Source organism: Thalassophryne amazonica, chromosome 8 (genome assembly GCF_902500255.1).
Source record: "Thalassophryne amazonica chromosome 8, fThaAma1.1, whole genome shotgun sequence".
Classification (NCBI taxonomy): domain Eukaryota; kingdom Metazoa; phylum Chordata; class Actinopteri; order Batrachoidiformes; family Batrachoididae; genus Thalassophryne; species Thalassophryne amazonica.
Genome location: NC_047110.1, coordinates 60,538,772 through 60,565,667, shown reverse-complemented (window position 1 = coordinate 60,565,667; position 26,896 = coordinate 60,538,772). Strand labels below are relative to the sequence as shown.

The 26,896-nt window shown below is 39.6% G+C and overlaps 1 protein-coding gene and 1 long non-coding RNA gene across 4 annotated transcripts; one reads left to right on the top strand and one right to left on the bottom strand.

Annotated features, from left to right (window-relative positions):
- Positions 1-57: 57 nt before the first annotated feature.
- ints14 (integrator complex subunit 14) lies at positions 58-26,896 on the bottom strand. Of its 3 annotated transcripts, none has more exons than XM_034176426.1 (12): positions 26,846-26,896; positions 22,718-23,006; positions 22,451-22,558; positions 20,367-20,522; positions 19,705-19,823; positions 15,848-15,990; positions 15,660-15,752; positions 11,673-11,817; positions 5,910-6,043; positions 5,195-5,313; positions 506-571; positions 191-424 (listed from the first exon to the last, which is right to left on the bottom strand). In XM_034176426.1, exons 2-12 carry the CDS (start codon positions 22,937-22,939, stop codon positions 191-193), a joined length of 1,539 nt encoding a protein of 512 aa, XP_034032317.1. In that variant the 5' UTR covers positions 22,940-23,006; positions 26,846-26,896. The 3 variants fall into 3 exon arrangements, with proteins under 3 accessions (XP_034032319.1, XP_034032317.1, XP_034032318.1); XM_034176427.1 differs by having other exon boundaries at positions 26,851-26,874; XM_034176428.1 differs by lacking the exon at positions 26,846-26,896 and having other exon boundaries at positions 58-424; positions 22,718-22,939.
- Positions 9,084-24,216, top strand: LOC117515725. The gene is made up of 2 exons (XR_004562216.1): positions 9,084-9,232; positions 23,269-24,216. It is a non-coding gene; the product is annotated as an uncharacterized LOC117515725 (long non-coding RNA).

The following is a 26,896-nucleotide window of genomic DNA, read 5'->3' as shown; positions in this document are numbered from 1 at the left end:
TTTTTTTTAAAAGACAATTTGCTCCATTTGTATAAACATTTGATTAAGAAACAACAAAAATGTACAAATATTTAATGACCATCTGACTATCTACATTTCGTTGCAGTTTTGAGGATCATGAACATTCAGCAGTTCTTGGAGCAGCCTGGTTGTTTCCATTGAAGCGTATTATAAATTAACTGAGCTTGGCTTAGCTTGAGAAGTCTGTGTGCATGGGAACAATATTGTGATCGAATGCAGCATACTGGGAGTCTCCCGTGCTAGCCAGTTTTAGTTGCCGAGCAGCATGGGAGAGCTGGAATGCTGCGTCAGGATGGGCAGTGTCTGGCAGCATGGTACACTCTCTCTCCAGCAGATCAGCCACGCCCTTTAGGAGTTCCCAGAAACCAAATGCCAATGCCGCTTTCCGCAGACGGTTCAGCTCCTGACAGATTCAAGCACAAGTCACGAAATTGAGAAACACAGTTCAACTGCATTACAGTGATGTAGTGATGTGTCCATTTACTTTATAGAAGGTTTGAGTCTTATCTGGTAATTTCCTTGCATTCCTCAGGATCTTCTGCACATCAGTCTGAGGAGTGACAAGACAAATAGGAATTACTCTTAAATGTCTGTATTCAATACTGCCACAGACACTGGGAATGTAAAATTCATACCTTAACTTAAAACAGAGCAGTTTTATGTGAAAATTTCTGTAACACAAACTGTTGCTCTTTTCATATGCTCTGAGTTGTTGCTTCAGAAGTGCATAATAGGACATTTAAAACTGTCAATGATAGAGCACATTCAGTTTTATCCTCCAGACTATTCTCACATTATGCATTTGAAGACAAGGACACACTGTAAATAAACTTGAAGAAATGTAAGTTTTCTGAGTCATTTTTACCCGAGGCCAGTGGTGGGCACAGATAACCAAAAAATTAACTTCGATAACAGATAAACAGATAACTGAAAAGTTATATAAAGATAAATATATAGATAAAACGATAAACCACCTAAAAATGTATGGGAAGTTACAGATAACCGATAAATTCCAGTATTGTCTCTGGTACATTTGCAACTACTAATAAACTGAATTTGAGTTTTAACACTACGATCGCTTCTAGCAGAATTAAAAACAACAACAGACCCAAACAATGAGCCCACACTTCTGTCTTTGAACATCCTGCCCCCTGCTGGAAGCTCTTGTTTACTACACGGCTTCCAGCACAGAAGCATTAAAAACAACAGACCCAAACAATGAGCCCACACTTCTGTCTTTGAACACCCTGCCCCCTGCTGGAAGCTCTTGTAAACACTGATTGGTTCAGTCATTCATTATGTAAACCAACACGTTAATGTGACGTGTCATGTGTTGGTGTTTACAGATGAATGAGCTTTTGTAAAATATTCCATTTTTTTATTTGTAAAAACAGGCATTTTTACGGAGCCCTGGGAAGTGTCATCGCAAAATGTTTTGCACGTGGAGAGAATGTGCGCACGTTTTATATTGTAAAACGTGCACTCAATATTGTCTTGACACATAAATGTTGGCTTTACACTGTGCGAGTTTTGGCCCTTTTTCAGATGATTTTTCATTCCTGCGAGAATTTTTTGGACCAAGTTTCGGGTTAATCGCGTGTCCTGCATCGTGTAGTATACATGGAGTAACAAGCTGCGTTTAGCATCTCACGACCGCCTCCTGATCGCCGATCGTATGGTCGAATGAAAACCAAACCTGTTTGATATTATTCTGGTTGGCCGTCGTGAGGGTATCCTGCTGCTGAAGAGCTACAAGCGTCCAACCACTCGCACTGTGCATGTGCAAACACAGCAGACCTGTCTTGTAATGGGTTTTTTTTTTGTTGTTTTGTTTTTAAACTTTGTCTCCCATCAAGAGTTTTTGTAAATTAAGTTTGAAAAAAAAAGCTTACGTTTTGCTTCTGGAAACATGAGTTCGACGTGTGGTTTTTGAACGTACGTGTGTGAGAACATAAATTGTGCGCTCTGAACTTTTATACTGTGCAGTTCTGTGGTACAGTTTGAACTGAAACCAAGTACAGTGATTAAAATATACAGTGTCTGCCCAGCTTCAGGACGAATACTGCCATGAACACTACTGGCCAGTATATGGCAGTAGAGGCCTTGAAAACTTGCCAAAACAAAATTCCAGATAATCTGGGCTACATTTAAGATGTGTGGAATTTAACAAACGTAAATACAATAACAACGTCTATAAACCCAGAGAATATATTCACGAGAGTTTTAGGCACTAGAGTTTAATGCTGTTGTCCGTGGAGCCTGAACAGTGTCTCTGAAATGCATTTGTCCTGTCATGAACGTACTGAGATTACCCTATCCTACTCATAATGCACTGCTGGGCACAGCATGTGCTCACTAAAACTTAAAAATTAGCACATTACTCTAAAACTAAAACATATATCTGATATTTTCACTTTATAAAACTTCAGACATGACAGTAATTTTAAATAACTTGTCCGAAATTAGTTTGGTTAAAATTTGAACCATAAGTTAAAAATGTATGCCTCTGGATGACTTGGGTGATATTGCCAGCGTATCAGTATGGTGTTAAAGGAAATGATTTTTCTTTTCTTTTTTATGACCAGTTCTCTTTTGCCTGCACAGGATAGAGCAGTTTCTCCTGGAAGCAGCTCTCTTCTGTTTGCAGAGGGTAGAACTATACATCTGTTATGAAACTTAAAGCAGTGAACTTAAAGCTCAACTGATTTTACATTTTAAAAATGTTTGCCACTGTTCAGCTTTGTTAGACAGACAGATAGCTTCTATTATCATTGTCATTACAATGAGATGTCCGCACTCACATTCCACATACAACAGCAATTGATCTACAATTATTACTTGTTTACCGTAATAATGGCACACATCAGAATTAGGACAACACATATGCATTTGACATTGTTTATGTGCACTAAACTTGAAACAGTCCCTTTCCCAATTGAGGCAATGTGCGTGTGTTTGTAGTCGCTGCAACTGTCAAGTCGCGCCGCCAGGCCAGCTTGAGAGGACGAGGCCTGCCGCAGGGAGGGAGGGGCAGGAAGAGTGATAATAGGAGAGGCAGAGCATGCTTCGGTCCATGTGTAAGTCTGTCAGTTTATTGTCCTTGTGGGTTGAGATAAGAATGGAGCCAAATAATCTCACCAGAGCCTGGATAAATTCCTCTGGAGGAAAAACAGTGGGCAATTGACCTTGATGCCTGTAGTGTTGCAGCCGAGCAGTGAAAAACACTTTTTACAGTTCCACTCACTCAGCCAAATCCCAATTATGAATTAAGAATATTCCTAATTTGAATTAAGAATATTCACCGGCCTCCGAAACCTTCAGCTTCACCTGCAAGACACGCATCAGCTCCAAGGTGTCATCCAATTTGCGACTGAGTTCAAGAGTCAACACAGTCTGAGAATACACTGCCTTGCCGACCTCGTTAATCATGACGGATGAGCGAGGGCCCGTTGTTCTTGATGCCGCCGTCTTGCCAATTTTCCAGTAGATCAGGGCAGCACATAAGCCAAAAAGTACCAGCCCTGCTACCATAAGACCAAAAATGAATAGGTCCTCGACATCCTCCACAGAGAAAGGTGCCAAGCATGCCACACCCCAGGAACTCCAGGAGTCGAGGACATAGCACGCAGGATACGTTCCATCTGGGCAGGCAGGATCCCCCAGTCCCGACCTTCTTGTAGAAAAAATGGTGTCAATAGCGTTCAGAGACCAGCTGATCAATTCCATGGTTAATCCAATAGTAGTGCAATAGATCCAGAATCCAATATAGTTTTTAGGAATTCACAAGTCTGGTGAAGTAGGGACTTGAAGGTTAAAAGCAGAGAGATAAGGGAGAGTGGAGGAGATGCGACCGCCCTCGTCGGAGTCCCAAGCTGACTTTACTACGTTATTGGTCTAAAAGTTATCGGACAAAAATTTTAGTGGAAGATAATGGTTTTTAAAGTTATCTAAAAAGATAATCCGACAATGAAAACATTATCTTCGATAATTATCTGTTATCGGATTATTGGAACTGTGCCCACCACTGCCCGAGGCCAACATATGGCTGTCGGGTATTTCGAAGACCTGGCGTGCGTCCGTCAGTGTACAGCATAAGGACAGTTCTATTACTGCCACAGTCGTCAAATTCACATGGAGCATTCTTGGGACACAGACCTTGGACAAGTTCGAAGATGGCTGACCTTGACCTATTATAAGAGGTATTTTAAGACGTTAAAAAGTTGCATTCTGTACCTAATTTTATGGCATGATCTCGCAGACATTAGCATGGTGATGTCACTTCCTGATGTCGCTAGCTGCTAACTTTGCTTCATTTTTGGTTAGAAATAGCTGTTCGATGCTTCAGAATAGACTTCTGATTGGTCAAAACTCCAATGCGGGGTGTGAATTCAGCACTAGGGAAGAGGGGACAGTTCCCAATGCAACAACATACAGCACAGCTGTTCATTTACTGTGTGGATATCGATGTCAGAACACACCCGGCAGATTCTCTTGATGAGAAGGCACCACAGAGAAAAAAGGTTGTTTGCTGTCCTCACCATTGCAGCCTCAATGGATGCTGTCAGCGCACGAACACAGTGAGGAAGTTTGTCCGTGTGAGCACCAGGCTTGCTGCGTTCTATCCACATTTGTGTTCAGACATCTGCAAATTCTGCTCAAATCCACCCCAACACCCCCATTTATGTATAGTATACATTTTGAAACCAGGAAAATCATTCTGCTTTGTGTTGGCCAAGGAAATGTGACGTCATCCGTCCATCAGAGCCACAAATCCATCGGAGGCCAACGATTTAAGCAATATTTGCCACCAGACAAATTATTTCAATCAGTTACTAATTAGTTTATTCAATCCATCATAATGTGACAACACCAATAGAATTTTCTTTATTCTTATCTGCCAATAAACTGAATACAGAATATTTCTAGTTGTGGACAAAACAAGAAATTTGAAGCAAACATTGATCAACATTTTTTCTGTATTTTATGGACTTAACTAATTTATTATTTGAGAAAACAATAAATTAATCAATTATGAAAATAACTTAATTGCAGGTCTATGTGGTCATTTTTGAAGGCACATTGTACACACGCTACTTCCCCTTCCTCCCAGTGTCTTCAATAAACAAGAGTGCAATATGACAGAGATGTTTCTAACCAGTGATGAATAGTGTACCTGTAATCCACTGGCCTTAATCCACACAGTCACATTCTGGGCATAGCTCCTCTTGCCCTGTGGCTGCACTGGGAACGGACTTTTGCTGTCATCTTCTCCATAGGGATTTTCAGCAGCCTCTAAAAGAACAACAGAAACTGAATTTCAAAATAAATAATGCGACCATTTATTGTATTTGACATCAAAGCAAACTGTTAAAAGTGTGCAAATTATTAAATGTTTGCTTATTTACACATTGGCACCTTTGCTCTTAAGTGTTAGTGTGACAGTTAGTGTAGTCGTAAGCATTGGCTAGTGTGTTACAGTCAACTTTTTCAGAATATTTAAAAAGCCTTCAGGAATATGGTGTCAGATGAGAACTTTAAAACAAGACTATATGTAAAAAGTGTTGCTTCATCATCTGTTAAACTGACATATGAAGCATCCTGATACAGAAACAGTTCCAAAAACCGTCCTGTGCACTGGCAACATTTCCTGTATGATTGTTTTGTAATTTGTGTCTGTAGTATGGCCCAAGCAGAGGGTCACCCCTTTGAGTCTGGTCTTCTTGAGGTTTCTTCCTCAGAGGGAGTTTTTCCTTAACACTGTTGATCTAGGGATTGGCAAGATTAGACCTTACTTGTGTGAAGCGCCTTGAGGCAACCTTGTTGTGATTTGGCACCATATAAATAAATGTAAAAAAAATACTTCTAGCAGTGGAGCGGTGAGGACTTACCAGAGATTGGTCCTAAATGTGAGATCTTGCCTAACCAAGGCAGTGGCTCTGGACCAGGCTCAAACACCGACATCATCAAATTTGACTTCTTTTTGCTGTCTGCTTGAGAGTACAGCATGCCATACCAACATGGTCTGAGAAACAACAAACACTGCAAAATTAGGCCATCAAACACAGCATAGGTTAATTTGCCCTGCAGGCTTTTTAACAATTCAATGTCAATTTATCAACACAGCAATTCAGATACATAAGATATATTGCCCCAACAGTAAGCATATTACAAGGTTCAGATTTTTTTCTTTGTCTGTTGTCTCTGTCTACTGATCTGATAATCATGGCAAAAATAGATTTGACTTCTCAAGTCTGGGATTATGAATTGCGGGATCCTGCTTTCAGCATCCACAGCAGCACCGCTGGACATGGGATCATTTATGGTATGTTCTCATGGGAACGTGATGGGAATTTCTGCGGAACTGTAGGGCCAATAAGTGCCCAGTTTGTGAACTCTCACCACATACCTGATGGAGTTTCAAAAAGACTGGACTCGGTTTTATTTCTGAAAGTGCTGCACTTGTCGAAAGATTGGCTTATCTTCGCAATGAGATACATATCTATGGGACTTCTGACTCTGAGATCACCTAAGAAGAGCTTCTGGAGGCATGAAGTTCCTGAGCAGAGGGGTTTGTCAATGGAGATACCTTTGCAGAAGAATGACAGTCCAGATCTTTAAAGTTCTGGTCCTTCCAGTCTTAGTGTATGGTTGTGAAAACTGGATGCTAACCAGTGACCTAAGGTCAGGATGAGATATCTTTTGTACCAAGTCTCTGGAGAGATTCCTTGTACACTGCTTGAATGACTGTGTCAAACAAACAGTTAAAGTACTTTCAAGAAACTCAGTTAAGGCATACGATGCAGTTTGAGGGATTGTCAGTCATCTACAACACAACATTATGTGATGTGATATGCTTACAGAACCTGAGAGTGAGTGGACCTGGACATTATTCTCTGGCTGAGTGGAACTTGAAAATGATCCTTAGCTGTGGATCTGGGTGATGACGAGTGGACCGTTTCATGGCTGGTGATCGCAACTGCAATCACACGCGTTGGCGTGAGGGCTTCTTTTTCTTGTGGACTAATTTGGAAATTTTTACACTGGGGTGAGTGGAATGTTTTTTTTTTTTTTTCCTTCTTTTCCCCCTGTCTGTATACAACCCCTGGCAATAATTATGGAATCACCGGCCTCGGAGGATGTTCATTCAGTTGTTTAATTTTGTATGAAAAAAGCAGATCAAAGACATGACACAAAACTAAAGTCATTTCAAATGGCAACTTTCTGGCTTTAAGAAACACTATAAGAAATCAAGAAAAAAAGATTGTGGCAGTCAGTAACGGTTACTTTTTTAGACCAAGCAGAGGAAAAAAATATGGAATCACTCAATTCTGAGGAATAAATTATGGAATCACCCTGTAAATTTTCATCCCCAAAACTAACACCTACATCAAATCAGATCTGCTCGTTGACACTGACCCTATGCCATGACATTGACCCTATGTGTCTTTTTGCAAGGAATGTTTTCACAGTTTTTGCTCTATGGCAAGATGCATTATCATCTTGAAAAATGATTTCATCATCCCCAAACATCCTTTCAGTTGTCCAAAATATCAACGTAAACTTGTGCATTTATTGATGATGTGATGACAGCCATCTCCCCAGTGCCTTTACCTGACATGTAGCCCCATATCATCAATGACTGTGGAAATTTACATGATCTCTTCAGGCAGTCATCTTTATAAATCCCATTGGAACGGCACCAAACAAAAGTTCCAGCATCATCACCTTGCCCAATGCAGATTCGAGATTCATCACTGAATATGACTTTCATCCAGTCATCCACAGTCCACGATTGCTTTTCCTTAGCCCACTGTAACCTTGTTTTTTTTCTGTTTAGGTGTTAATGATGGCTTTCGTTTAGTTTTTCTGTATGTAAATCCCATTTCCTTTAGGCGGTTTCTTACAGTTCGGTCACAGACGTTGACTCCAGTTTACTCCCATTCATTCCTCATTTGTTTTGTTGTGCATTTTTCGATTTATGAGACATATTGCTTTAAGTTTTCTGTCTTGATGCTTTGATGTCTTCCTTGGTCTACCAGTATGTTTGCCTTTAACAACCTTCCCATGTTGTTTGTATTTGGTCCAGAGTTTAGACACAGCTGACTGTGAACAACCAACATCTTTTGCAACATTGCGTGATGATTTACCCTCTTTTAAGAGTTTGATAATCCTCTCCTTTGTTTCAGTTGACATCTCTCGTGTTGGAGCCATGATTCATGTCAGTCCACTTGGTGCAACAGCTCTCCAAGGTGTGATCACTCCTTTTTAGATGCAGACTAACGAGCAGATCTGATTTGATGCAGGTGTTAGGTGTTTTGGGGATGAAAATTTACAGGGTGATTCCATAATTTATTCCTCAGAATTGAGTGAGTCCATATTTTTTCCTCTGCTTGGTCTAAAAAAGTAACCGTTACTGACTGCCACAATCTTTTTTTCTTGATTTCTTATAGTGTTTCTTAAAGCCAGAAAGTTGCCATTTGAAATGACTTTAGTTTTGTGTCATGTCTGATCTGCTTTTTTTCTACAAAATTAAACAACTGAATGAACATCCTCCGAGGCCAGTGATTCCATAATTATTGCCAGGGGTTGTATACAGTAATGGTAAATACCACACTGGCAGAACCATTTATGAACATTAATATGCATATATGTAATTTATTCTTGCAAGACAGAAGGTATGTAGTGCATGAGTGAATGTGGTGTGTGTGTGTGTGATCCCCATCTGCCCTTCCCAATCTGCCTACAACATCCTACTCAAAGCCAACCGACAGCTTCTATCAGGAAGGGCCGACCATCAAAACAACACAAAGACAGACAAGAACGAGAGACAAGTGGTGAAGACAATAACTATGACGTGAGACACCGAGGAGACGGGGCCCCAACCATACAACATACCATGACAAACAACCACACATGAACAAACAGTGACAGCAACAGTCTGTTGTCTAATTAGTGAGCATCCATACCCTAATCCAGAACACCGTAGTGTTAATCCTCTTAAGAGCACCCAAAAACCTAATTGTGGTGACGGCCACAAACACGCGACCATCCACACACAGAGACCCAGATCACAGCTAAATATCCGATCACTACTGTGGCTGGTGTGTTGGGCCAAGACAAGAGTACAGAACCTTACCATATGACATGGACCACTCCGGCACGTCAGAAGCCACGCAGCCAGCCGTCAGCGACGACGGAAGTGGGTCCAGGGGTGAGTGGAATGTTAATTTTTTTTTTCGTCATTTGCTTTGTGTTCTTTTCAATGGAGGTTTCAATGAAAGTGTGTTTTTTGTTGGGTTTTTTTTTTACTTTGAGAGTGTGTATGTGTGTCTGTGCACAGCAGCTGTTTTAACCCCCAATTTAGACAGACTTCTGGCTGAATTTGAACAATATATAATCAGTATTAAACTTGTCGACTCTCTCAAATGTCATAAAACTGTCAAACTCTATAAGGAACTTTTTAAATGAGAATTAATGTTGAATAATCCCTTATAAAACAGCTGACATGTGGGTTAAAATGGCTGTTATGCTGTTTTAACCCGCATGTCAGCTGTTTATTGCCGCTTAATGGACGTGAAATGTCTCCATGATGACACAGATATACCTTTATTAGATTTTTCACAGTTATATACAACACTATTAGTGTTTTTAACAAGCTGCATTTATGATTAATTGCCACAGGTGTACAAAACCTTCTCACAGCTGCCGCTTTTACCGTGACTGCATCAAAATGAACAGTTATCACTTAAAAACGAGTTGTCATAACACAACATCACACTTGTGTAAACTCTGGAATTAATCTGTGCCTCAGTTCTTAACGTTAGCAGCTACATGCCATTGAGGTGCAAGCTGGGACACTTCTAGTAACTATGTCACCTGTCAGAAACTCCCGAGTACTCAAGAGTACTTTGTTTTTGGAAGTCTCAATAGCTGTTTTCTGCGAATGTCGTATACTTTGAAACCGGTCACAGAAGTCAATCTATTCAATCAATCAATTTTTTTATATAGCACCAAATCACAACAAACAGTTGCCCCAAGGCGCTTTATATTGTAAGGCAAGGCCATACAATAATTATGTAAAACCCCAACGGTCAAAACGACCCCCTGTGAGCAAGCACTTGGCTACAGTGGGAAGGAAAAACTCCCTTTTAACAGGAAGAAACCTCCAGCAGAACCAGGCTCAGGGAGGGGCAATCTTCTGCTGGGACTGGTTGGGGCTGAGGGAGAGAACCAGGAAAAAGACATGCTGTGGAGGGGAGCAGAGATCGATCACTAATGATTAAATGCAGAGTGGTGCATACAGAGCAAAAAGAGAAAGAAACAGTGCATCATGGGAACCCCCCAGCAGTTTACGTCTATAGCAGCATAACTAAGGGATGGTTCAGGGTCACCTGAAGTGCACAAAGTAATCTCGGTGGCTCATCGGATGGTACCTAACAGCCTAAATCTAAATTGTTATGATTTCAGTGCGACGTCCTTTAACATGGATCACCAACAAACACACTATGGTTATTTCCAGAAGGTCCCACAGCATGTTTCTGCACTTTCTCAGCCCACTTGTTCAAAGTGCCAGTTGGGAGTTTGGCTATGATAGGAAAATGAAGACAGATCACCGGTGTCGCAGACCGAGCAGGCTGCCCCTAAAAACTGGTCCGCCCTGCCTCCACTGCACATGCGTTATTTTTGACCTCAGCAGCTTGTCTGAGACAGAGTCTCTCCACCCAAAGCGATCAAATGGATGGAGATGACAAACTAAAATCTCTTAAATCATTCTAAAGTCAGTTTTAAGCAGAAACGAGGCCGTTTTAAGCAGAAACAAGGCGATAGGGAGGTGCTGGTGTAATGGTTTACACGTTGGACTGGGACGCCAGCAATCCGGGCTCACTTTCCAATTGCAGCCACGCTCCCAACTGGCACTCTCAACAACAGTGTTGTAGAGAAGTGAGAGATACGTGGCGTGGGCCCTTCTGGACACAAGATGCTTTCATTGGCTACCCAGGTTAAAGATGATCCTCTTCTTCTTGATAGTCCATGACGCTTTGAAATGACCGGCGCACAGTGAACGCATCACCTAGCAGCTCATGTAGCTGCGGCGCTCTGATCGCTTCCTCCATCTTTTATGATGAAATAATGCTGAATTTATGTGGAAATGATTGTTCACATATCTGTTGCTGATATAGATGATGACTGGAATGCAGTTTTAAGTAGAAATGTGATGATAATCGGTGAACTGCGGCTAATGACGCATACGCAGTGAAGGCATGGTGGACCAATTTTTAAGGGGGGGCCGTTCGGTTGGCGACACCGGCATCACAGGCCGACATGCAAACCACACACCACCACCTCCCTAGCCTATGGAAGGGGAACCAATGGCCATAACTTTGAACAATGTACACACAAATGTGTTCTCAAACTCATTCAAGATTTTAACACAAAAATTTAGGAACTTGGCAAATTTCCTCATATTTGCACAACTGATTGTTTTAAAGTGTCTAGATAGGCAAATCAACAACAACAAATACAAGCAAAAAACAAACAGACTGACAGACAGAAGTCCAAACAGAACCCACTCAAGCAAACCCCATTGTTACTGTTTAGTATGTACAGAATTATGCTGTATTATGTAATTACACAGTAATATTATAGCTCACCCGAGTTGCACAAGTGCCACCATGCCCTCTACTTTTAGACTACCATGTAGGAGGACACAAAAATTTGGACTTTTGCCTGCCATTTGACTGGAAGAGACTTCCTCCTCAAGCTCCTCTGTGGCTCCTGTACCAACTTCATCCACCTCTGGAAAAAAAAAAAAAAGAAAAAAAAAATCACAAATATATATATATATATATATATATATATATATATATACACACACACACACACACACGGTTGGGTAGGATTGAAATGTAATCCAAAAGTAATCAGATTACAAGTAATCCAAATGTATCAATCAATCAATCAACTTTTTTCTTGTATAGCGCCAAATCACAACAAACAGTTGCCCCAAGGCGCTCCACATTGCAAGGCAAGGCCATACAATAATTATGAAACACAGTCTACGTCTAAAGCAACATAACCAAGGGATGGTCCAGGGTCACCCGATCCAGCCCTAACTATAAGCCTTAGCGAAAAGGAAAGTTTTAAGCCTAATCTTAAAAGTAGAGAGGGTTGAGACAGACAGGGATGATCTGCTGCGGTGACCTCAAACAGGAGCACCCAAGAAGGGCAAGTTGACACTATAACATTACAGCATCTCACATGGACATCTACAGTCTGCGAGTGCAGACAGCAATTGTTTTTACAACTGCTATGACTTCTTTTTTTTTTTTTAAACTGTCAACGTGAATGCAAACAATGTTAAATTGTTTTTACTGTAAAGGACATACACAAAAATGTTAGTAGTAGCTTTTCAGATTTTACTTACTGCTGCTTGCAAAAGAGAAAATATTTTTTGTTGAATATGTGCTAGATATACAAAATGTCTTGTAGTTGGCAGGTCTGCCATCCATACAAGTTAGCTCTGTGATATATTAGTGACCTGCACAGGGTGCTCAGGATGTACCCAGGTCCCACCCAGTATCTGAAGGATTAGCTCACAGCTCCATCATGTTGATCTGCTCACATTCTCTGGCACTGGTACACTGTAAAGCCTGACAAAATACTCAGATGAATTGAGGAAAGTGATTACCTTCAACCAGTTAAGTTCAGTTGGCTCCAGTAACCAACCAATTAAAAATTATTGGAATATAGTAAAATTAACTTGATTCAATTGTGTTACATGAACTCATAACCTCTTGATAAAATAATATGAAGTATTTTCCATTAATTCACAGTGGGTGTGGGGGTTACCCAGAAAAAAAATTGACATATCAGACACTCTCAGATGCATTGTGGTGCATTTTCAGGTCAATTTACCCACCAAAAAAAATTCATTTTTTTGTTGCATTTCAGTGATGAGGTAATCCTGTTTGGCAGCCATGATAGTACAGCAGGGTGCTGGTGAACTAAGAGGTCAGCAGATCAGTCCCTGGCTGTTTCTGGGTGGTACAGTTTCCTTGAACAAGAAATTAAACACAAAGTTGCTTCCAGTCCCTGGAGTCATTGGCTGTAAATATGAATTAGTCAAAACCGAGGCTTTTTGTTGAAATGGTACAAGTGTTTTTTTTTATGTATTACATATTTCAAATCATTTGCAGGAATGACATGAATGACTACAAAATACTTCAACCTATTAAGATTGATGTATCGTATGAAATAAGCTATTTTAATTATGGTACTTCATTAGTATATGTTTGTGTACTTGAATTATTTGAGTTATCTAAACGTAAACATTTAAGGCAATCGGTTAAGTTGTGTTGTAATAACTCATCGAGTTTTACAGTGTAGGGAAAAGGAGCTCACATCCCTGTTACACAATGATATTTAGAGGTGAAGACAACTTTGTTGGGTGCCTTTAGAAGGCTGTGCCATATGACATGGCCAAGGTGCATTATAAAGAATACATACATACATGTAATCCACATGTATTGTTTTTTCTTTTTTTTTCTTCTATAAACATACATACACAGCGAGCCAAATATGTATTTGATCCGCTGTCGATTCTGCAGGTTTTCCCACCTACAAAGAATGGAGAGATCTGTAATTTTTATCATAGGTCAACTTGAACTGTGAGAGACAGAATCAAAAAAAAAAAAAAAAAAAAAAAAAAAAAAAAAAAAAAAAAAAAAGAAAATCAGGAAATCACATTGTATGATTTTTAAAATAATTTGCTTTTTATTGCATGAAATAAGTATTTGATACAACAGAAAAACAGACTAATACGAGAAAAACAGACTGTACTCGTATTTAGTACAGAAACCTTTGTTTGCAACTACAGAGGTCAGACATTTCCTGTAGTTCTTGACCAAGTTTGCACACTGAAGCAGGGATTTTGGTCTACTCCTCCATACAGATCTTCTCCAGATTGTTCAGGTTTCGAGTTTCAGCTCTGTCCAAAGATTTTCTGTTGAGTTCAGGTCTGGAGACTGGCTAGGCCACTCCAGGACCTTGAAATTTGTCTTACGGAGCCACTCCTTAGTTGCCCTGGCTCTACATTTTGGGTCATTGTCATGCTGGAAGACCCAGCCACGACCCATCTTCAATGCTCTTACTAAGGGAAGGAGGTTGTTTGCCAAAATCTCACGATACATGACCCAATCATCCTCTCTTCAAGTTTTTGATTAAATTGGGTCCAAATACCCAAACTGGCTATTTTGGGCATAAAAATGGTCGCCATTTCCAAAGGAACGAAACTATGAATAAGATTTTTAGACGGGAATAATATCAGTTATCAAGTTGTTCACCAATGAATATGGCTTTATACACCCTGAAGAAAACCATACACCCTGAGGCTGTGGCCCCTCGTTTATCGCGGGAGTTACGTTCTAAAAACAGGAAGTGGCTATTCGCACGGCCGCCATGTCCATAACTCTCATTTGGCTATTCGCACGGCAAGACTCTGGTGGTAAAACCTGGAACTACTTGTATAAACAAACATACTGCATTAAATGAGAGTTATGGACGTGGCCGCCGTTCGAATAGGGTCGGCCTTTTGCCACCAGAGTCTTGCCGTGCGAATACTGAAATGAGAGTTATGGACACAGCCGAATAAAAAAAAAGAAAAATCATCAAAATCAAAAATATTAAAGGAGTTAAGACATCTTGAATGCAGTTTGTTTATACAATTAGTTCCAAGTTTTGCCACCAGTCTTGCAGTGCGAATAGTGAAATGTGGACACGGCCGAATAAAAAAAAATCATCAAAATCAAAAATATTAAAGGAGTTATGACATCTTGAATGCAGTATGTTTGTTTATACAATTAGTTCCAAGTTTTACCACAGTCTTGCCGTGCGAATATACGTACCAGAGTCTTGCCATGTGAATAGCCAAATGTGAGTTATGGACACGGCCGCCGTGCAAATAGCCACAACCCTAAAAATAACTCGCGATAGGCGAAATCCACAAAGTAGTCAGCATTATTTTTTACAATTATTATAGATGTTTTAAGGCTGTAAAAACCCGCACTACACACTTTATACACTTTTGTCATACAGACATTAACATTTTCTCACTTTTCTCTCCTGTGTAAACACCCAAAGTTCAAACCGTAGTAGAAAAAAAACAATGTTTTCCTATAAATAATTACAATGGCTTTTAGAATTAACGAATTTTATTTTAACTATCAACCTACGAGGTTGGACACGCAAGAAATTATTAATAGTGACTCACCAGTATTTCACAGCTCCTCTGACTGCCGCCTCTTCGTCGTAGCGCTGCTCTGCTGTCCGGACTGGCTGATTACTCGGGTGGTATGAAAAATATTACCCGTCCGCAAAAAGGGTGTATTGCTATTTATTCTTTAGTGTTTTATCCAATCATATTGGCGTATCATTTATAGGTATATGATAATGACCGATATTACGCCCTTACCAAACGAGAAAAAAGTTAGCAAACACTTTTTGAGATATCGCAATAAACGGACAGCGGCGATGGATGCCATAGGGTTATATGCTGGTTAACCCCCCCCCCCCCCCCAAAAAAAAGACATCAGATTGGACCATCCCTACATAAAACAACAGTAACAATATTCAGCACAAACCTTTGTTGACAGCAATAGGCAGTACCAGGTGTCTTGATATGACAGGTGGACTGGAAATGTCAGCAATTTCTATGAAGCCCACAATTTCCAAATCTGAAACACATACAACAGAAACAGTATTTGAAATAGAGAGAAATAAACTTCTTTGTAGTAAACAACTTGTAAATGGTTTGCCATCAGCCGATTACCTGTGTTGACAGTCCGGGGGATGGGCTCAACCTCTTCATCCATCACTATGGGCTCAGGACGAGGAAAGACCTGAACATCAGCTGACAAGTTTCCACAGTGCAGGGTAGCATGGAAGGGAGAGTACGCCTGGTCAATCAGCCTCCTGAAGATGGAACAAACCAGCTAATGCAGTGCCGTTTGCTACTGATGTACAAAGACATTTGCTGTTGACGTATGAATTAATCTTAAATTAGGAAATTTCTTCACATATTTTAGCAAAGGTTGCTATAATCCAAGTTGCCTCACTGGACTTCCTGAGCTCAGTGGAAATGTCAATGCTGAAATAAGACTGAGGATCAAACGGGCAATTCTGGATTCCTTTGTACATGACAAGTTATCAAAAGCAGCAATCTGAGTGGCCCTTGGGGGGGGGGGGGGGGGGGGGGGTTCACAATGTTGATGTTGCAGCACCCACTGGGGGATCTGGGGGACCGCCCCCAGAAAATTTGGAAATATTACATACATGCAATTTGGTGCATTCTGGTGTCACAGACCGAACGATCCGCCCCTAAAAATCGGTCCACCTTTTGCAGCTGCGCATGTGTTATTTTGGATCACAGCAGCACGTGTGAGACGGAGTTTCTTCACCCAAAGCAATCAAATGGATTAATGGGATTATTAACCATCAGATGATAAAGGTAAATCCTCTTAAATCATTCTAAAGTCAGTTTTAAGCAGAAACAAGGCTGTTTTAAGCAGAAACTCAGCGAAATTCCGTGATGCTTTGAAATGAACGACACGCAGTGAAAGCATCAGCTAGCAGCTCATTTAGCCGTGGCGCTCTGATCTCTTCATCTCTCTTTTATCATGAAATAATGCTGAATTTATGTGGAAATGATTGTTGTACAAAAGCTAAGGAATCGGTATCTGTTGCTGAGATAGATGATGACTGGAGTGCAGTTTTAAGCAGAAACAAGGTTTTAATCAGTGAACTGCGGCTAATGATGCCTGCGCAGATGCAAAAAGTGGAACAATTTTTAGGGGGGGACCATTCGGTCGGCGACACCAGTGCAACTAATAAGCTAAAAGAGCTGTCCCTCAGTCCCGTTTTTGTCTTAAAAAGCATATTTTCCCATACTGGCAAAATGACAGAACTCTAATACACACTCTGTCACATGGATTAGAATACTGTGTCATTGCTATTTCATAAAACTATGCATTTGCACTTGACTGTTACTGTTCTCTCTTGACATTTATCTACACATTTGACTTCAACAATTTATACTTTTATAACAACTGACAGCATCTTAAAATGAATAAAAATAAAATCTGAAACAAGGAAAGCTGCACCTATCGTTCATTAAGTCACCAATATAACTTTTAGTCCTCAGGAGCACTGATCTGATTTTAAATTAAACTGTTATTATTCACTTACACAAATGCAATAATACAGATTTTTCCCTCCAGTGCTGACGGCAGCATTTCTGGGATACTGACAATTTACATGTCGCACAAACACTTTTCAATTCAATATTTGACTTCTACAAGCATGCTAAATGTTTCTCATATTTTGTCCACACGCATATTTCACACCCATGTAACAAAAGAACCATAAAATGCAGATTTAGCATGCTAACATATCACCATTGTAAGTAAATTCATCCCAAAAACAGATTTTGATTTGTGTGAAATAACTTGAATAACATAACAGTTCCAAAAAGAGCACAATCAATTGCTTGGGAGCGCTTTGATCTAATAAGCACCAAAAAGGTCAAGTGCTTGATTTGTGCTCAAGAGCTGAGGTATAGTAACAATACGTCTTCAATGCTGCGACACCTGAGGTCCAAACATCCCGAGACATCAATGGCTGCTGCTTCTGTTACTGCTCCTGGAGCAGGAATCAGGCTATGTAAGCTATATTTTATTCTTTATCTAAGATTAAAACATTCTCATAAACAAAAATCGCTCAGCATGACATACTGTATTTCCATTAAAGGCAGACAAGCTGATTTGGATGAGGCACTGGTGGACTATGTTGTGGAAGATTCACAACCGTTCAAAATAGTGGAGAGCAAAGCCTTCAGGGCTTTACTACAAAGGTTTGACCCAACATATGCCTACCTCCAGAGGAGAAGACCGGCTCAAATACTGGGCGACACGAGTCGCAGTCTATCCCAATTTACAGAGAATGGCAAAAAATATTTGTCGATGCCAGCAACATCAGTGCCTTGCGAGCGGGTCTTCTCCAAAGCTGGAGAGGTGGTGAGGCAGAAGAGGAGCCGATTAAAGTCCAGCACCGTTGACATTATTCTTTTTTTGAATAAAAATTGTTGAAAGTTGCACAATCACTGTCTCCTATCCCCTCTATTCTAATTTACAAATTACAGCAACATAAGCACCAGTTGCAGAAGCACATGCCTTTCTCACTTTTCCTGTCACATTTCATCCAAATATAGTTTGAGGAATGATAACACAAATCTACATATAGTCTACAATAAAGGCTTTCATAACCATTATGTGTGCATCTGTAGGGACTATTTATTACATTAAGAAGACAATAATACGTATGGCATTTTCTTTTATTATTATTATTTTTCAAGAACAAACCACATCAGTCATGAATTAATGCAAACATTTGTCAGGGCACTTGCTCAAGGTAATTCTCAAAGCAATCCAGCAGATGTCACCCTTCAAACTGTATGTCGAAGCAGTGTGTCGATTTTCAGCCAGTTGTGTTGCCAGTGGCTCATTGGTTCATGAGGCTTCGAAATTGCCATCACTACCGATCCCTCAGACAGCACTGCATTTATAACTGTCAATCATAGAGATGAGTATCATTAAGATTTTAATAGTACTACTACTACTACTACTCTTAATGGTACTGCTTTCCAGTCTGGTATAATGTATTCGTAAGCAGTGAAGTTAACAGTCAGAGCTTATCGGTACTCCAGTTTTTTAATAATTTAGCTCCGGGGCCCATTTAATACCAGGTTTTGGTACCCATCCCCAGTCATTCATCAATATATAACAATATCAATATGATTGATATATAACCATATGGGCAAGGAACTACTTTGGAAAACCTTTCGCAAGCACTACAACACAGAGTTTCATTCACAACTATCACTAAAAATTTACTGTTTGAAAAAGAAGCCTTAAATTAACCTTTTCCAGAAGTGGCATCAATGTCTCTGGGCTCAAAGGCATCTAGGTTGGATCATCACACAGTAGAAAAGTGTATTGTGGTTAAATGAAGCTGTATTCCAGATCTTTTTTGGAAGAAATGGATGCTTAGTACTAGGGACCAATGAGGAAAAGGACCACACAGACTGTTATCACCTACAAGTCCAAAAGCCAGGGTATGTCATTGCATGGGGCTGTGTCCGTGTCCTTGGGAAGGTGATTTACACTTGTGTGATGGCAGCATTAATGCAGAAAAGTACGCTGAGATTTTACAGCACCATAACCTGCCTTCAAGATATCACCTCTTCCAGGGACGTCTATGCCTTTTTCAAAAATGCAAAACTAGATTCTGCACATTACAAAGGCAGGGCTGCAAAAGAAGAGTCTAAGGGTCTTGGACTGGCCTGCCGTCCTGACTTGTCCACAATAAAGAATGTATGGAACATTTTGAAATGTAAAATGCAACAATGACAACCCCATACTGTTGCACACTTTAAGAGATGCTTACAGGAAGAATGGGACAAAATAAAAAATATTTAATTACTTGGCATCCTCAATGTTAAAACCTTTCATATGTTGTGAGAAGGAATGGCAACATTACAAAGTGGTAAATGCTTTAGTGTCGCAACTTTTTTTGGAATGTGTTGCAGGCCTGAAATGGATCAACGGATGTTTAGTTTGAGTTATATCATACCCAAACATGGCTTGTACGCTCTTCAGGCAAAGTGGTCCTTCCATTGTGAAGATTTGTCCATCCCCACCGCTGAGACGAAGCAGTTCCTTTAAATTCTCCATAGCATCTGTCATCTGTAACTGGTATTTAACAACAGAAGACTGCACTCGTTACACCCAACATATTTACAGCAAGTACAAAATTATAAGACACCAATTTACATCATTAAATTTGCAGGAATTTTACAGTGCATATTACATATGTCAATTTTCTCCTGAAATCAAAATTCTGTTTCATAAATTATTCAATACATCTGACAATATATAGTACCTTGAACGTTTTATTGAACAAAATTTTGTTTGAACTGAAGCAGGATGGACATTCCTGTGTCAAGACACAACCTGCATATAACTATTAATGTTTTTAAATTTTCAGTTCATGTGATCCAATCTTAGGTATATTAATCAGTCAAGGTTAAATTCTTGTGTCCTGAGAAGAGGATGGCTTGGGGAGGCATATGTTCTCTGTCTACACAATGCTTGCTGGATGACTTTTTGCTCCTAATTATGTCTGAGTTTTTCATTTTGTTTTGGTTTTTTAACACTGACTGTCTTCATATCAAAAAAGCTGAAGCACACTAAATAATTATGGAACAGCAAGCATCAAAGATGTTGATTGAGTACCTCTTCTGCACTGGCGACACATGTGATGTACAGTTTAGTCGGGAAAGGAAAGGGGAGGGGAAACTTCTTGTCTTCTCCACGGTGCTTTAGCGTCTGGAGGGCATGCCGCAGAGAACCTTTTCCAATGCCAAGAGACCCATCAGTGACCAGCACCACCTACAGGAGAAAAGCAGGTAGTCCAAAAGTATAACTGCAACAAAAGGTGGCAGAGCAACACACTGACCTCTTCAATCAAAAGAGCACTTCTAGTACATAAATCTACAATAAAATTAAATATATACTATTTCATTACTGATGTTATACTGCGCATGCACTTTGTTATTGCAGTACAGCACAGCATGTATCTGTAGTGCAGGGAAAAAAATTCAAATATGTTTTATACTCATTTTTTCTTAGAACAGGCGTTCTGTGGTTACGTGCCCTCTACTTTAATAAGTGAAGTGTGGTATTACTGTTGTAACAGGAGAGTACAATATGCAATACTACCAATATGGCTTTATTGTAGTAATCAAATAAAAGAATATGATGCAACTTAAGTCTAAGTCACTCTGGGCCGTATGCGTAACAGATACAAAATATTGATATCTATTCTTGTCAGTTTTTGTCCTGTAAATCCTTGTCTCATCTTTTTCATTAAATGTGTTCCTTGTCAGCTGATGTCTGGCAAGTCAGTCGGAAAGATTTGTACATGCTCAAAATTTTGAGTAGACATCACATGGAGCGTTTCCCCGGTGGCTGCACATCTATCATTTTGTCTTGTACTTGGTTATAGCTTGCCAGTGGACGCCAAGTAGCTATTAGTTGTATCTGTCCATTATCTGTTTGTCTTCCGTTTGCACCCGGAAGCACTGCACACTCACATGGGGTGGTTGTCCACTCATTCTATCAGAGCCACAAATCCACTGGAGACTGCTGGATTTGGCGATTATTGCCACCAGCCAAATTATTTCAATCTGTTACTAATGAGTTTACTCAATCCGCCACAGTGCGACTACACCTTTAATGTTTAGGTCCAATATGCTGTATAATTAACACGCGCGCACACACACACACACACACACACACACACACACACACACACACACACACACACACACACACACACACACACACACACACACACACACACACACACACACGCATGCACGCACACACAGGGTTTGATTAATTCTCATACACTATTGATGTTAATTTTATTATACTTGACACCTTCCATCACAAAGTCCAGGCATCTTATTTGTTTTAAAAATCATGTTTTAGTTTTGATGCAGTTCAAACTGTGGTGGGGTTGTCTGAATGCAGCCAATGGTTTGTTCCCCAAGAATAAACCACTGGTTTCATAAGGATTTGGAGTATCAACATGTTGAAAAACCATGTATGGGAATGAAGTGAAAATAACCAAGATGAAGGTAGGAAATAAATACGTACATAGCTCCTAATAGGAGTGCCACAGTTAATCAGCTAAGTGAGTATTAATCTGATCTGAAGTAATTAAAAACTATATTGATTATCAATTAATCATTTTTGGTAATTAAAAAACTAATTCTCAGATTCCAGCTTCTTAAATGTGAATACTTTCTGATTTACTTTATTATATTTACTCCTATACTGAAGGTGTCATCTTGAGCTGTGGGAAAGAATGATCGAAGGTTTTCACCATTTTATGACATTTTATGGACTTAACAACAAATTAATCAACTGACAACATTATCAATTAATTGATTGAAAAAATATCTGTTAGTTGAACTGCTAGTACATAGGTCCTAACAATCTTGTGTGTATGCAAACTGTTCTTGTGCTGTACATACTGTGTTCAAAGTTGTAAAATGGCTGGTATGATTGTTTAAAGACTTTATGAAATAGTATGAAATATGTTATTTCAATTTGAATTCAATGTCAACTGGCATTACAATTTTCATATTCTCACACAGGGTCTCGATGTTGGTAATTATCAAAATTATCAATTACTTTTTTCAGTTGTTTTTAGGACTCTTCATGGCACTTTGGTCAACATTCGTTATTTTTAATGTGTTCTGTAAATAAGATGTTTGCTTTTACTTTATCGTATCATACTGACCACATACCTGGCAGGGACAAGAACTGCCCCATTCCTGCTGCACTACGTTGCTTACTCCATGAAGAGCTGACTCAATACAAGTCTTATCATAGTCTTCCAGGTTACTCAGAGCTTCCTGAAAAAGGAAAGACATGACAAAGACAATGTCCAACATTTGTCTAAACATTAGGCTGACATCAAACACAGATAGACTCATTAAAGGAAAGCATGCTTTCAAATTTCCAAGAGCTCTGAAGGAAGGAATTTCATGAACTATTGTATCAGATGTATGTACCTGCAAAGCATTATAATCTCTGGTGAAAGGCACCAAGAGCTCCCAAAGAGAAGAAAATGCCATCAATGCTGTGAACTCTAAGCGGTAGTTTGACGCCATGTGCTCAAACAACATATTGAGTCCATGAACAGCCAAATTCTTCCTCTGAAACTCCTCACTTCCATCCAGTGACACCGGCCGTGTCATAGACAGAGACACATCCATTAATATCACGGTTGGCATGGCTCACTGCTGCTGGTACAGTTTCTTAACACTCACTGGATTCAAAGGAATCTCCAACATACTCCCACTGAATGAAAAGAAAAGAGGAGCATTAAAAAGCGGAGTGACACAGAACAGTACTTAAGTTAGAAAATGTCAGCTATAACATGGCAATGGAATGGGTCTCAGTCTCACTACATCTAAACGCTGGATTGGTCAATGAAGCACAGGACTAGCTGCCAGTGACCACTTTAGTAATCTCTCTGCTTACCTGCTGATTTACCACTGATAAATTTATGCTTTAGGTGCAGTTATTTCCAGCCAATTGATTATGCTCTTTTTCCTCTAAGTCCGAGGCACTGGCGAGACCTTTTAATGGATGCTGGCTGTGCACCGCAGGACGTTGGACTGATCCCAGGAGGCCCTACACTTCCAAGACTTACCTATTCATCCATCTAAAGACCCATGATGAACTGCTTTTTTATTTCAATTTAGGACTCTGTTTTCGTTGCTCTTCTGCTTTTGTTTTCTGTTTGTAAGAAAATTCCTGTGAAATTTGTAAAAAAGTCATAACTGTTAGAAGTGGCCTCCCCTAGAGTGGGTCACCCCTTTGAGTCTGGTCTGCTTGAGGTTTCTTCCTCATTATCATCAGACAGTGTTTTTCCTTGCCACTGTCACCTGTGTGCTTGCTCATGGGGGTTGGTAAGGTTAGGCCTTACTTGTGTGAAGCGCCTTGAGGAAGCCATGTGATTTGGTTATATATAAATAAAATTAATTGAATTACACAGATTTAATTCAACTGATGAGATAAAATTATATTTTTGGATATACAATTACAATTCTGACTCATAAAAAGAGTTGCCTTCATTTTGCAATTACACCTTTTTCAATGTGTTTTGTAGTAATCAAGACAATTTCTTTGAAGCAGAAAATGAAAATGCAGCAAATTCATAATTAAGGACTTGCTCAAGAAATCTGATGAGACCACCAGCATCAGATTTGACAGAAGACCTATAAGGGTGAAAAATCTCAAACATTATGTGACCTGCCCTGGCACATCCATTCTGCGGGATCCATCAAGGTTTTTAAATGTTTCCTTAAGACTCACCTCTTCTCCCTGGCTTTTAATCAAGATTAAGTGGGCTTCTGGCAACATTTTACTTAAATTTAATTTTAATTAAATTTTAAGTAATTTTATTCTATTCTATTCCAGTTTATAGCACTGTGTTATGTATTTTACAGCACTTTGGTCAACCTCTGTTGTTTTAAATGTGCTCTATAAATAAAGTTTGAGTTGAGACTACAAACACATTCTTGTTATCTTCAATATAATAATTAACAGGTATATGCTACAGGTTCTCAGCCAGACATACTGCCAATATTTGCACTTGCATTCAGTGAGTTCTGCAGAGCTAGGACACAGCCGATGGTTGGCTTCTTGGGTGTGAAGCCAGACTGTTCCAACCTGACAATGTACATATAAACTAGAAATAATACAGACAATACAGCTAGCTAGATGCTTTCACAGTTCCAGGGCTATAGACACTTACAACAGGCAAATTAAACAGTAATGAAAATAATTATTAATTCCAGCCTTAATCATTTTGTATGTAATAACATTAAATTTAATTTAATTAAAATTCCAAAACAGAGAGACTCTTCTCACGAGATCTCAGTGAGGTGGCTTTCACTACGAGATGTATATTATATACATGATTTTTAGTTTAATGCTAGAGTCACTTCCTTTCCAAAAACCCAAAATGAAGTGCTACTTGTTTGGTCTGATCAATGTGAACAGAAACACTGAATTTGAAAGGACATAAAACAGCATTTAAAAAAAAAAAAAAAAAAAAAGCACAGAAAATACTTTTAGAGACAATAGTTTTAGTCCATCAAAAAAGACTGGCAGGTTATATTTTTCCGGATACGGCAAACACGCACCCAGCAATATTTGACCGGATCTCCTCGCTGATTGGCTAGTTCAAATGACATCATTGTAGAGTTTATTTCAACATGGCGGCACCCTCGGCAAAGATGAACTGGACGATATTTAGCCGTACGCTTATTCACGATGGAACAGGACGGCTGCGGTCGGGCAGGAACTTAAAGTCAATCGGAGTTTAAGATTCCTTATTTCACATTCATGATAGTAGCTTGATATTGGTGATTTCATTCTTGAAAATTGGCATATTTTACCATTCACTATTTTCAGGGGTGGACTGATCGAAGGTTTTGCAGACATGACAGTGACAGAGAAAAACAGGATAAACATACGTGCCGACGTGGACTTCTGTATTTTTGTTTTTATTCTGTTTTGAATTTGCAGGTTTTGTTTATCATCCCTGCCCTACACAGAAAATTACCAAGGCAGCAAAAATTATTTCCACCGTGCCCGAAATAATTTCCACCGTGTGGCGAAAAGCGCCGGGGACATAATTTTGGGCACGGTGGAAATAATTTTCACCACACGGTGGAAATAATTTCAGGCACAGCTATGCCATGTTTTTGAGCTGCTTTAAGTGTCTGAGAATCTCTCGAGCTAGACAGTAGATTTTCAATGCGACACTACTCAATCAAACGGGCATATGAAAAAGTCCCCCAAAATAATTTTCAAGCACAAATAAAAGAAATGTGTACTCACCAAACGTGCCGCAAGACAATATGAAGTTTTAAAAACTTCATTTTTTTGGTCCAAAGATCTGACTGCATTTACTTCAATGCAGGTCTACTTTAAGCCGGCCTTAGCAGCAGCATCAGCCGTTTCATTCCCATGAATTCCCACGTGGGCTGGGACCCACAGAAACCCTACACAACACCCAGTCTCCCCAAGTTTAAAAAGCAACATTAAAATTTCACTAACCACATCTGTTCTGGCCACGCACCCTCCACCCACTAAAGACATCAGTGCAGACAGAGAGTCAGAACAAATTACCACACTTTTAAGTCCAGCGTCCTCTACCCACCACAGTGCCCAGAGGATCGCAAACAACTCAGCGGTAAACACAGAAATGTCGTCAGATAAATGGTGACACTTACTGAAGCCAAACTGAGGAACATAAACACCAAAACCCACCCGTCTAGTTGCCAGATCTCTCGAACCATCTATGTAAAGCCTCTCCACACAGTCCTGAGAGTGACATTTGCATAAGTCGCCAGACTTCCTTTAAAATCTTTATGCAACTCTCTCAACGACACATCAACATCTGGCACAGGCCACAACCAAGGTGGAGTTACTGGCCAGACCACTGGAGGAGCAACACTACTAGACACTCAATGCTGAGGACACCGCCATGTTGAAATACCCTCTATGATGACCTCATTTGAACTAGCCAATCAGCGAGGAGATCCGGTCAAATATCGCTAGGTGCGTGTTTGCCGTATCCAGCAAAATATACACTTCGAAAAAGATTTTAAGCAATTCATCACTTTTCAAAATACCTCTTAATTTTTGTTGTTAATCAACTGAGCAGAGAATCTTTTTAGAAATGAAGATATCATTAAACATGGTGATTTAAATACACTGACGACTAAAACAAGTCGGAAGGTTTCTTCGGTTTCCAGTCGTCCCAATGTAAACAGTCACTTCAGGATTTCAAATTGAAGAATGTAAAAACCGAACTTAAATTAGACATGGACGCTATTTTTTCAAGTCTGACTATAACTGGACAATTTACAGCGCTGAGTAATTGATTCAATAACAGATATTTAAACATTCTGATTAACTAAATGAACTGCATATATAAACATTGTAACATCGTACACTTACTGACTAGCTTTTTGGCTAACTCACACTAGCTTTAGCTTTCATGAGTTTACCCCGAAAGCCGGTAACTATTGACTATTCCGGTTACTATTAAATGAAAACTACACAACTTTATGTTGAACTATTGGAAGAATATTCAATATAATAAAAAAATATATACGTGCCATACAACATTTATGTCTTCTTCTTCTTCTTCTTCTTCTTCTTCTTCTTCT

Excerpts from the sequence above, each read along its gene's own strand:
- ints14 (XM_034176426.1), bottom strand. The coding sequence starts at position 22,939 with ATGCCAACCGTGATATTAATGGATGTGTCTCTGTCTATGACACGGCCG. Across the intron at positions 19,824-20,366 it reads GTGTCGCCAGTGCAGAAGAG|TTACAGATGACAGATGCTAT; the intron begins GTACTCAATCAA and ends GTTAAATACCAG. Across the intron at positions 15,991-19,704 it reads AGCGTACAAGCCATGTTTGG|GAGGCTGATTGACCAGGCGT; the intron begins GTATGATATAAC and ends TTCCATCTTCAG.